Raw genomic sequence first — 13,182 nt, 5'->3', positions numbered from 1 at the left:
AATTTTGATGGCATATTTTTCAAATTACTATACTATAAGGGTTCATAACTCAATGTCCATAGTTTTAAGAGTTCTGTGAACTCCCTGAATTAATTTTAAAAATGTGTATATGTGAATATTTTTTCTAAAGAGAAGCAATAGAAGAGAGAGAATTCCCAAAAGGATTAGTGACCCCAAAAGAAGGCCTGTGCTATTTCGAACTCTTTGAAAAGCTCATCCAAATTTGGGAGTCTAGTAGAATAAATTGTTAGAACTTTGCATGGAAAAATTCCATAAAATCTATCAGGGAGACTCTATAAAAGTAGTGAAATACTTTTTCCCTCATTTTTTTTGTTATGTAGGCACAAGTTATTTTTGTTAAGTACAAGTGGTATTATTTCATCATGAATGAATATAATATATTAGCACCACTCTGTTTGTGTGGCCATAATTCAGGGTCAAACAAGGCATCAAAATCACTGGTGCCTTATCTATGTTAAATATTTTATTATTAAAAGAACAAAACCGGGCCGGCCGAGTGGCGCGTTGGTTGGGAACTGGCTTGGGATGCCAGAGGACCCTGGTACAGATCCCACATATGAGGGCCGGTGACACTGCCCTCTACAGCTGAGATGCTGAGTGGCGGCTCGACCTGGAGCTGGGCTGAAGCCCCTGCTGCAGTGGGTTGCCATAGGCTGCTGTGTGTGGCTGGCAGCCGGCGTGAGCGGCCAGCAGCGCAGTGAGCGGCCGTTTAGGGGCCTGCGACTGATCTGCCTCGCCCAGGAAGAGCGCAGTGATGGTGCCAGCTTGGGCCAGTGGGGTGACGTCCTCCACAGCTAGACTGAAAAACAGAACAACAGCAACTTGTCTGTTCCCCTTCCCCCAATTCCCCAATAAAATCTTAAAAAAAAAAAAAGAACAAAACCTGCTATTTTCCAAGTTTGAAATTTAGCAAGCCGAAAAGGGTCATTTAACATTGAAATTATTTTCTTTGCTGCCATCTAGTGGTTAAACTGTTCTCAGAGTAACCAAAAGTACCGTATTTCCCCATGTATAAGATGCACCCTTTTTCGAAAAATTTGGGGTCTAAAAACTGGGTGCATTTTATACAGTGGTTGTAGATTTTTTTAACTTGCATTTCCCGCTTTTTTCGTGCTTGTTTTTGGCTGTTATCACTGCCCTAAGGCAGCCTGCCTGACCTGCCACATTTTCCTGTTACAGGTGCTCAGAGCATGTACCTTCATAGTTAAATCTCATTTGCAATTTAACACTTGTTGGTCTGATTATTTTATTGGTGTTTGTCTTTCCCACCAGACTACATGCTTCAGGAGGGTAGGAAACACATCTTTTTTACTTGTTGTGTCTTTGGCATCAAGTTATTAATGACTAAAAGTGTTACAGTTATTAATGACTGAATATAAATGTCAGAAAAGAGGCTAACAGTTTTGAATCACAGATGTACTAGCGTGTGGGTTCACCTTAATCATCAGCATGGGAAAGAATCTATAGTTAGCAAAATGAAAATATGGACACAAGTTGCACTGGCCCCCCTTAAATGAACTCTATATTTTTGAAGTGTAAATAGATGCTCCCAAGTTTCAGGAAGCATGTTAGTCTCTTTAAAGAGGTAGACATTCACACATTTATATACACCACTAGTTTGCTTTTCTGAGTACACAATGCTTTTCCACAGTGGAAAGTCTAAGGCGTGGATACGTAGAGGTGTGGATTCTGTGGCTTTGGGTAGATCCTTTGTCCTGGACAGGAGGGCCGCACAGGGCAACGGGGCAGCCCTCATCCGACAGGCAGGTTCTTTGCCTTTGATCGCAACCATTTATAAGATCAAAACCAGTGAGTTCCAACCAGAGGTATGTTATGTAGCCTTTGTAGTATTGCCGAAAAAAAAAATTACTTTTAATATCACTGATAGTTTCTTAATTGGAAAGCTAATATCTAGTTTTTGTTTTCATTAGGATTTTTTGCTGGACATTATTCAATTAATGAACCAATTATAGATGTAGACTTAACAAAAGTAGTTTTGATTTGTTAAAAAATTCCACAATTGTGTTTATTGAGATATAGTTCACATACCCTAAAATTAATCATTTTAAAGTGTATGATTTGCTGGGTTTTGGTATGTACAAGGTCGCGTGGCCAGTATCACTAATTCTAGAACATTTTTATCACCCCAAAAAGAAACCTAGTGCCCATTAGCAGTCTCTCTACATTCCCTCCTCCCTTCAGCTCCTGTCAAATGATTTTTTTTTTTAGAGAATAGTATTGGTTTATTTTATTTATTTATTTTTTAAGATTTTTATTGGGGGATTGGGGGATGGGAACAGTGCTGGGGAATTGGGGGAAGGGGAACAGACAAGTTGCTGTCGTTTTGTTCTTCAGTCTAGTTGTGGAGGACGTTGCTTCACTGGCCCAAGTTGGCACCATCATTGCGCTCTTCCCGGGTGAGGCAGATCAGTCGCCGGCTTCTGGACGGCCGCTCACTGTGGCTGCTGGCTACACATGGTAGCCTATGGCAACCCACTGCAGCAGGGGCTGCAGCCTACGCCGTCACCGGCGACTCACACAGCCCAGCTCCAGGTTGAGCTGTTGTTCAGCATCTTAGCTGTGGAGGGCAGTGTCAGTGGCCCTCATATGTGGGATCCGAACCGGGGCCCTCTGGCATCCCAAGCCAGTTCTTAACCATCGTGCCACTCAGCCGGCCCTCAAATGATTTTTTTAATGGAAGTTTGCTTTTTTCCTTGCAGAATCCAAGAAAACAGGGCCCTGAGACCCAAGGCAGTACAGCGGAATTAATTACAGGGCTTGTCCAGCTGGTCCCTCAGTCGCACATGCCAGAGATTGCTCAGGAAGCAATGGAGGTAAGACGAGAATGATTTCTAGGCTCTTGAAGGAAAGGCTGTAGCTGTGTGTATTCTTGATGTTTCTTTGGTGTGTGGTTTTTATGAGTGGTAAGTGTAAATTCTGGACCTCTGTCAGAGAGAGATTTCTGGAAATGGTATGTTTGTGTCTATAGTCTGTTTTATGGACTAGAGAAAAAGGGGTTTACTTGATATCACATGTAGCAACAACATTGTGCACATTTTCATGCTTAATAAAAAACTCACAATTTTCTAATTATAGTTGACTTTTTTGAATTTTAAAATATGTATTGAATTTTAAATCTGGATACAATTCATATACCATAAAGTTTACTATTTTAAAGTATACAATTGAGTGGCGTTTAGTATATTCACAAGGATGTGCAACCATCACCACTATCTAACGCTGGAACATTTGAGTCGCCCCAAAAAGAAACCCTGTCATTCCCCATTCCCCTGTGACTCCAGCCGCTGTCAACTACTAATCTATTTTCTGTGAGTTAATAGATTAGCTCATTCTAAGTATTTCTTATTAGTAGAATCATACAATACATGGCCTTTTGTGTCTGGCTTTTTTCATTTAACATAATGTGTTCAAGGTTCATCCAAACTGTAGTATGAATCACTGTTTTGTTCTTTATTGCCAAGTACTTCATTGTGTGGATACACCACACTGGTTTATCCATTCGTCAATTGATTGACATTGGATTGTTTCTACTTTTTGGCTATTATGAATAATGCTACTATAAAAATTTGTGTAAAAGAGTTTGTGTGGATACATCTGTTAGGTATATAGCTAAGAGCGAAATTACTGGATCATATGGTAACTGTGTTTAACTTTTTGAGGACCTGCTAAACTCTTTTCCAAAGTGACTGATTGCATCTTTTTATATTCCCACGAGCAATATAGGAGGGTTCCAGTATTTACACATCCTTGCCAATACTTATTGGTGTTTTTTTTTTTATTACATACTAATGAGTGTGAATACAGTTGACTTTTTTTAAAAAATTACTGTTATATTGATTACTTGATAAATATAGTTTAAATTTAAATAAATTTTATCGAGGTATGATTTACATATAATAGAATCATACAATTTAGAATATTTCTAATCACTCCAGAAAGTTCCCCTGTGTCTTTTGCAGCCAGTGTCCCCATTCCCTGTCCCAGAGACCACTGGTGTGATGTCTATCACTATGGGTTAGTTTTGCCAGTTCTAGAAGTTCGTGTGAATGGAATCTTAGACTATATAGTCCTTTTTGTGTGGCTTCTTTCACTCAGCAAGTTTTTGAAATTCATCCATGTTGTAGCACACCTTAGTTCCTTCCTTTTTATTATTGATCAGTAGTCCATTGATGATTATACCACAGTTTACTGACTTGTTAATGGTCACTTAGATGAACATCCGCATCATTACTGAATGTTCTCTTGTTTTCCCTCCCTCTCTTGCTCTTGCCCCTTATTGCCCCCTGCCCGCTCCCCTGCTTCCCCCGTAACTGTTCATCTGTTTTCTGTTACTATAGATTAGTTTGTGTTTTTTATAAGTGGAATTATAAAGCAGATACTTTTTCTGTATTCTTCAACTCAGCATGATTATCATGACATTCATCTTTTGTTGCATTCCATTTAAAAAAATTCTTTCCTTTTTATTGTTGTGTAGTGTTCCACTGTGTGGCTGTACCACTATTTGTTTATCCATGTTGATGGACATTTGCATTGTTTCTAGTTTTTGGCTATTACAAATAAAGATTCTAGGAACACGTATGTACCAATCTCTGTGTAGACATAGGCTTTCATTTCTCTTGGGTAAATACCTAAGAGTGCAAAAATCTTATTATGTGGTCTTTATTAGAGATACAGCTTAAATATAAGGACACTGGAAGGTAGACAGTACAAAGAAAGAAAAATATGTCATACAAACTAACCCAAGAACATGAGTGATATATAGATACAGAGTTTAAAGGAAGAAACATTACTGGAGATAAAGGGTGATATCTCATTATTACAAAGGGGTCTGACCCATCCAGGAAGTAAAACTCTATATGGACCTAATAACAAAGTTTCAAAATATATACAGCAAAATATACAAAGCCTCAAAATATATAAAGTAAATGGAGAGAAAACCAAATCCAGTTATAGTGGGTGGGATACTTGAGCATACTTTTCTCAAAATCTGATAGAATAAACAAGCAATAAAATTAGTAAGGATAGAAGATTTGAACAACATGATTATCAGATATGACCTATTTGATGTATACAAAGCAATACACTCAATAAATACACTTTCTTTACAAGTACCCCTGGAACATTCAGTATATCCTGAGCATGAAGTAAGTCTCAACAAATTCTAAAGGATTGAAATCATTCAGAATTATTTATGTGACTATAGTAGAATTAAGTTAAAAATTAATAACAAAACGTTTTATGAAATATCAAATGACTACTATGTTTTCATTCATACGCTGTACTAATTTTACTCTTTATACCTTTGATGGCTTTCATTTATCTCATAATCGTGATTTCGTATGTTAGTTGTATATTTTAAATTATTTAATTTTGGTTAATGTTCAATGAGCCAGATTCCAATCCCAATTTCAATTCTGTCAACTAAAATATTTTAGGATGAATTGGCTGCTATGAAATGCAAAGTCTATTTTGCCCTCCTCTCTCTTATTTTTGAAAAAGAATTTATCATTTCTGTTCCAAAAAAATTCCTGGTAAGCAAGATAGCTTCTACTTTATCTTTTGGCCTAGAAGTAAAATATTGTTGTGTGTATTAATTTTGACTAGCTTTCCTTACGTGGGTAATAATTTTGTGTCCTGTTGAATTCTTTGATACGTATTGAAGTTATTTTGTTTGTATCTTAAAGTAATTTTTACATATGTGTGTGTGTGTATATATATATATATATATATAGCTATTCTGAATTCACCAGTCATTTAACTTTATGAATGCATGCCATTTTAAGTAAGAATGATGGGAATAAAGTGATTTCTTTCTATACATATACACATACACATACATATACATTACATATACATGTGTGTGTGTATATATATATATATATATATATGTATATAAGTATTTTCTTAGCAATTTGGGGTCTTCAGAGTTTTTCTCTTTTGCCTTACACTGTATGTTGAGGCTACAGTTAAATAACTCAATTCATTAGCATTTATAAAATAACTACTCCAGTATTATGTTTACCAAAACTTTTTTTTGAGTAAGTCTTCTCTCTTCTCTCTTTTGAAACGCAGGCTCTGCTGGTTCTTCATCAGTTAGATAGCATTGATTTGTGGAATCCTGATGCTCCTGTAGAAACGTTTTGGGAAATTAGGTATATGGACTTTTATTTGTTTCATTCAATTTAAAATTGTATTTTGTATTTCTTTTTTGTCTTTAAATATTAACTTTATAGTATTGGTTATTGTAAAACTTTATTCGCTTATACCTTCAGAGGTTTTATGATTTTTGTATTTTATTTGACTTGAGATTATTAATTAGATTGTTTTCTTATTTTAACTGTAGGAACAATGTCACACACAGCAATGTAGAAAATGAAATTTTTAAAATTGTTCTAAATCTTATTACTCAACTGTAGGTACTGTTATTTGGTGATTTCTCTTTTATTTCAGATTTCTATGTAGTTACAACTGTGTTTTAAATTGATTTTTACAGTTATAAGCTTAGAGTGTTAAAATTTTGCAACGTTAGTAGTTAACTTCAGTTTTTTAAACAATGATCTTTCATAACTGTTCAATAGTACAAGCATTCTTGATGAATGGATTAATAATAAACATCTGCTTAGAAGGTAAAAATATATACAGAATTTTATAATTCTTTTCCTAGGTTGTATAAATTACTACCTTTTAATGAACATGAAGGCAAAACATTGAAGAAAATTAAGCCTCAGTTTTTGTCATTATCTCATCCTACAAGTGGGTGCACTAAGTCACTTGGCGGCTGAGTTAAATCCTTGACTCTGGAGTAGCGCTCTTTGATAGTAATGTAATGTGAACCTCACATGTATTTTAAAGCTTTCTAGTTGCCATGTTAAAAAATAAAAAGCAAGTAAAATTAATTTTAATAATATATTTTTAACCCAGGATACATATCTAAAATATTATTTCAAAATGTAATCATTATAAAAGTTATCAATGAGATATTTACCTTTTTTCATCAAGTCTTCAAAATGCGGTGTGTGTTTACACTTTCAGCACATCTCAGTTTGGACAAGCCACTTGTCAAGTGCTCAGCAGCCACATGTGGCTGGTTAGTGGCTACTGGGTTGGACAGTGCAGCTCCTGAGTAGGGATCAGCAAACTTTTGCTCTAAAGGGCCAGGTAGTAAATATTTTAGACATTGTGGGCCAAGTAGTCTGTCAGAACTATTCAGTTCTGCAGTCACAGACAATGTGTAAATGAATGAATGTGGCCGTTTTCCACTAAAACATTATTTACAAAAGCAAATGATAGGCTGGATTTGGCCTGTGGGCAGTCGTTTGAAGACTCCGGCTCTAGAGCACTGGGTTTATGTACAGTCTGTGGTGTACACATGGTCTGTCATTTCTTCTTGGGTCCTCTGCAAGGATTAGATGCGTAGATGAAAGAGTTGGGAGTTCGGGGAGTAGGGAGCTTAGAAGTACTTGAATTTTTTTACATGAACTGTAGACTTATTTCCTTTGATTATCATGCTATTGACATTTTAATAACCATTTCTCTAAAACAAATCTTAGAGGAGAAAATAAGCTTCTCTAAACTTGTGCCCATTATGAGAGAATGCCATTCTTATGTACTGATTATATCTGTATTAGGTTATTTATTGACAATGCTGGTAACAATGAACTTTATGTTACTGCAGCTCACAAATGCTTTTTTACATCTGCAAGAAATTAACTAGCCATCAAATGCTTAGTAGCACAGAAATTCTCAAATGGTTGCGGGAAATTTTGATCTGCAGGAATAAATTTCTTCTTAAAAATAAGGTAAGCAAACTGATGTCTTTAAAAATGGGAGAATATTTGGAATGGTAATGGGAAGAGATCAAGGAAGAGTTTATTAGCCAAATTAAATCTTACTTCAGTTCCTCCCTCCTACAAAGTCTTCAAGGGAAATAAATATATGTGCAGAGGACAGTGGCTGACAAATCAACATTTAACAATGTATTCTGAGGTTTTGGCCTTAGAGTTGCAGTTCTGATTAAGTCTAGTTGAGTTAAGCAGGACATTATGGTTCAGGCCTGGGAGGAGTGGGGGCTGCTATAACCAAAGTAGACTGAGGAGCATATCCTATTTCTCCTTTCAAGTTCATACGTGAGATTTGGATCTTATGGCTGGGCTAGTCCAGAGAATGTTATCTATAAGAAGCTGAAGGGAAGAGGGTGAGCGTCCTCAGTCTAGGTTTATTTATATTCCGGCCATAAAGATTTCACCTCTATAGGAGTTTTCTTCCTTAGGGTCAAGTGAAAAGTTTACTATTGAAGCATGGTGACAAGGTTCTGAGGGATAGAGAAGAGCCTTAAATTTCTTTCAACATAAAGTTTCTATAATTAGTCAATTAAACCTTTTCTGTTGCATAGTATTAGGAGTACTTGATTCAATGATTTTTTTTTTTTATCCATTTCTAAAATCATAGCTATGAGAAATTTTTTTTTTTTTTTAAACTGAGCCATCCTGCCACCTGTTGGCAGCTCAGTGGCTGCTCAGCTCGGGCCGGCAATCAAACCGCTGTTGCTCAGAGCTCAAACTCTTGAGCGAGCTCTTAACCAACTGAGCCACTTCGCTGGCCCTTCTATGAGAAATTTTGAATGTAACAGACTCATAAGCTTTTCAGTGTATCATGCAGGATGTTAAATTTTCTTTGTTTAGAAATAGGCTAATGGTAAACTGAGTTTATTCCCATCTGGCTTATCTTACTGTGTTAATATAGTAAAATTTTGCATTCTTCCTAAAATAAGGAAAGAGATTAGACTTCAGAGTTTCATGCCTTTGCCTATGCTATAATTCTCCAGAGTACAAGCATTAGTAATCCAGTAATAAATCTGAAGTACTCTGGGCAGGAAAGGCACTCTTGTAACACACTTGGCATGTATACCAGTGTGAATTACTGGTCCAGAGGAACTTAACCTCAAAAGAGTCAACTTCCAATTATCCTGACATGGCACAGGATAAAATCTTATGGGAGAAAATCTGCATAAGTCATTTTTAGTTGAGAAGTACATGTTGTTGATGTTTTTACTTGTGTCCGTGTTAGATTTAGAAATGTTCATTTACATCTCTAGAATCTGTTGTTTCTGATGATTTAAAGGATGGAAAGCCAGGAGTTTCCAAGATGTTCAGCAAACATTATTTGTACTACTGGGTTTCTAGTGACTGTGCCTCAAGGTGAGGGATGGGAGTTGTGAGGAGAGGTTTGCCAGGATAATCTCTCACAGGAAGACAATGCACAGCAAGTGTTTATTTCTCGTGGTTATCGGTGCTTCAGAAAAGCTAACTTATTTCTTCTTTCTAGCAGGCAGATAGAAGTTCCTGTCACTTTCTCTTCGTTTATGGGGTAGGATGTGACGTTCCGTCAAGTGGCCCCACCAGTCAAATGTCCATGGATCATGAAGAGTTACTACGTACTTCTGGGGCCTCTCTCCGGAAGGGAAAGGGAAGCTCATCCATGGTAAGCAGCTGGTTTTGTAGTTTTCCTGTATTACCTTCTGTTGAGGAAAACAGCAATTAAGCAGTGTGATGTTTACTATTATCTACTTTACCTGCAGAGTTTGTATTAGTTTTGTAAATGAGGAGTTCTGTATTTCCTATTTTGGGAATATTCAATCCAGAATCAAGTATATCTTTTACGGCAATATTTAGTTCTTGTCTGTGCCCTCATTTAAGTCAGTACCTGCAGTGTACTTATTTTATTGCTTCCCTTCAGCAGGTGAATAGAATTTCCTGTTACCTCCTCTTCCTTTGTCATTTATAATTGACTGGGGAGTGGATTCCATTTTTATGTTGTGGGCATTTTACTTGTGTGCATGTCGGGCTTAATCCACATTTCTGAAATCGAGACTAGGATAATACCTATTTGATTGGAAATTGGGCAGATGGTAGCATTATGTTGGTCCAAATAATCTCATTTCTCATTCAGACAAGACATGTGGGGGTTTGAAAATTCCTATCATGATGAATGGGAAAAAGCTCTTGTGGTTATTGGATGCAGATCCACATGTGGTACACCATTTGTTGCACTGTTGGGTTTTGTAATTAAAATTACCTACGTTGAAAATACGTGCCGCCCACCCCTGACTCCCAGGATAGTGCAGCAGGGTGCAGTGGAACCCCACCAATATGCCGGCAAGCCCAGACCAAACTAGAAGTGGCCCTGTACATGTTTCTGTGGAGCCCTGACACTGAAGCTGTGCTGGTTGCCATGTCCTGTTTCCGCCACCTCTGTGAGGAAGCGGATATCCGGTGTGGGGTGGACGAAGTGTCGGTGCACAACTTCTTGCCCAACTATAACACATTCATGGAGTTCGCCTCTGTCAGCAATATGATGTCAACAGGTAAATGTGGATAATGTTTTTTTTCACTTGGTCTGCCTTGAATCGCATCTGATTGTGCTAGCAATGTATTTGAGATAACTATTTTGCAAGTTTATAGGACTGATTTCAAATAGCTTACCTTAAATCCTTTTCTGCACGCGGTAGGGTGAAACCAAATAGCATTTGACATGAATTGTTAACTTCTCAATGAGTTTTTAATACGATGTACATTTGTTCAGAAACTGGTCATATAAATTGCTGGCAGTGATAGATTATATAATTTACTCGGCCTGAATTATATATAGTGAAGTTTTAAACACATTGGCACATGTTTTGAGTAAATATAGGTGAGAATAGCTATTTTATGCTGTGGACATGGTGAAATCCAAGTAAAATACTTTTCCTATAAGGTTGATACAAGGAAGTGTTCAGCTTTGCCATGAGAAGCATTCGTTCCGCTCCTTCTCTGCCTTTTGGGTTGGGCTTGCTGGTGCTCCGCTGGTAGGCAGGGCTGTAAGTGCAGTAAGATCATCTGCTGTTGTCTTTGCTTAGGAAGAGCAGCACTTCAGAAAAGGGTGATGGCACTACTCCGGCGCATCGAGCATCCCACTGCAGGAAACACGGAGGTATGTATGCCCTCCGCCACAGAGGCAGCCCTCCTGCCCACCCTCCACTGTACAAGCCTCATATGGCCAGGAATAGCTTCTGAAGCAAATCTAAGATATGTGCATATGTCAAGTAAGATATTATTCTTATGATATGTACCACGTTTGAGACCTGTCTATTGCTGATTGATTTGTAGCTCTAGGTCTCAAGTTGCTTTTAAGTGCTAATTGCCTTCTTTTTAGGCTTGGGAAGATACACATGCAAAATGGGAACAAGCTACAAAACTGATCCTCAACTATCCAAAAGCCAAAATGGAAGATGGCCAGGTGAGTTTGTAAAGTTGATTTTTGTCTATTAATTGATCTGCTAAGCACATGTACTTCACTTCAGTAACCTTTTGTAAGTTACTTTTCGTATAGTAAGCATCTAGTTGTCTTAAGACTGATAACTAGTTGTGGTTCATCCAAATCTACACTGCCTAATTGGTATCCACTAGCTACCTGTGGCTACTTAAATTTAAATTTAACTTAAATAATTAAAATTGAGGGCTGGCCGAGTGGCATGTTGGTTAAGAGTTGACTTGGGACGCCAGCTCTGAGCAGCAGGGGCCCTATTCGGATCCCACATGGGGGCCAGTGACGCTGCGCCCTCTACAGCTAAGATGGTGAACAACGGTTCAACCTGGAGCTGGGTTGCCGTGAGTCACTGGCGTCCTCCACAACTAGACTGAAGAACAAAAGGACAGCAACTTGTCTGTTCCCTTCCCCCAATTCCCCAATTAAAAAATAATAATAATTAAAATTAAATACAATTTGAATTCAGTTTCTCGGTCATACAGTAGCCACATTTTAAGGGCTCAATAGCCACGTGTGGCAATTGGCCACTGTATTGGACAGCACAGATATAAAACGTTTCCATCATTTCAGAAATACTGGACAGCTGAGCGAGAGGTGATCTGTCGTAGAGACCATTCCTTTACCCTCTTTCTTTCTCTTTCTCCATCAGAGGATTTCACAGAATTTTCAGGAAAGGGGCAACAAAGGTAGAGAACAATAATGAAAATTGAAGCAATACATTTTACTATTTTATTAGGTATCCTATCCTACTTAAGGGGTCTGGTGGGCAGACGAACTCATAGGTTAAATGAAATTTAAAACTTTTTAATATATTCACAGAGTTGTGCAACCATCACCACATTTTTTTAAAAAACCTTATAACCTTTAGCTATCATTCCTCTTCCCTGTAGTCGTCCCCCCACCCCCCACATGCACACACACCGCACCCCAGGCCTAGGCAACCACTAACCGACTTTCTGTCCCTATAGGTTTGCCTGCTCTGGACATTTCACAGAAATGGAATCATTCAATATGTGGTCTCTTGGGACTGGTTTCTTTCACTTGGCATAGTGTTTACAAGGTTCATTCATATGAATCAAAGCTTTTTAAAAGAAATTTGATGTTCTGAGTTGATTATATTAGTCTATGACAAAAATTTATCACTGGCTCTTTAAAAATGTTTAGTCATATGGTAAAATTTAAGTTTGGATTATTTATTTGTTTTTACTTTATTCATCTTTCACATAGTTTTGTTTTTTCCTTTTTATTGAAGTATAACATACATATAAAAATAAGTGTAAATCTAAGTGACAATTCAGAATATTAGGGGATGAATGTACCTGTGCAACAGCACCCACATCAGGATACAAATCATTATGAGCATATCAGAAACCTTCATTGTGCCACCTTCCAGTCATTAACAATCCATGAGTAACCGTAATCCTGACCACTAAATACAACAGTTTAACTGTTTTTAACTTGATATAAATGGAATAATAGCTATATCCTCTCTTATGTCTGCCTTCTTTCACTCAACATTATGTTTGTGAGATGCCTCCACACTATTCTGTGCAGTTGTAGTTCGTTCATTGTTATTGGTATAATTTCGTTCAACAAATAGTCTACAATTTGATTTTCCTTTCTACACTTTTTTGGCATTGGAGAGCTATACAAAGATGAGTTATTTCACATAGTACTGCTATGAACATTCTTGAATGTGTCTTTGGTGACCATCTGGATGCATTTCTATAAGGCACATCGTGGAATTGCAGGGTCACAGGGTATACAAATCCATATACAGGGAATGTGAATTAATACAACCACATTAAAAAACTGGGGGTTTCACAAAGACTTTTA

General features: G+C 37.4%; 1 protein-coding gene across 1 annotated transcript in view; it reads left to right on the top strand.

Annotated features, from left to right (window-relative positions):
- NF1 (neurofibromin 1) overlaps nucleotides 1-13,182 on the top strand; it is a 246,631-nt gene that overhangs the window by 74,047 nt on the left and 159,402 nt on the right. Inside the window, exons 12-18 of the mRNA XM_019646973.1 lie at nucleotides 2,742-2,855; nucleotides 6,115-6,194; nucleotides 7,718-7,841; nucleotides 9,367-9,522; nucleotides 10,156-10,405; nucleotides 10,937-11,010; nucleotides 11,233-11,316. Of these exons, the coding sequence (XP_019502518.1) occupies nucleotides 2,742-2,855; nucleotides 6,115-6,194; nucleotides 7,718-7,841; nucleotides 9,367-9,522; nucleotides 10,156-10,405; nucleotides 10,937-11,010; nucleotides 11,233-11,316 (882 nt within the window). The remainder of the gene's footprint in view (nucleotides 1-2,741; nucleotides 2,856-6,114; nucleotides 6,195-7,717; nucleotides 7,842-9,366; nucleotides 9,523-10,155; nucleotides 10,406-10,936; nucleotides 11,011-11,232; nucleotides 11,317-13,182) is intronic.

This window comes from Hipposideros armiger, unplaced genomic scaffold (genome assembly GCF_001890085.2).
Source record: "Hipposideros armiger isolate ML-2016 unplaced genomic scaffold, ASM189008v1 scaffold_108, whole genome shotgun sequence".
Taxonomy (NCBI): domain Eukaryota; kingdom Metazoa; phylum Chordata; class Mammalia; order Chiroptera; family Hipposideridae; genus Hipposideros; species Hipposideros armiger.
This window is presented reverse-complemented; position numbering and strand designations above follow the sequence as displayed.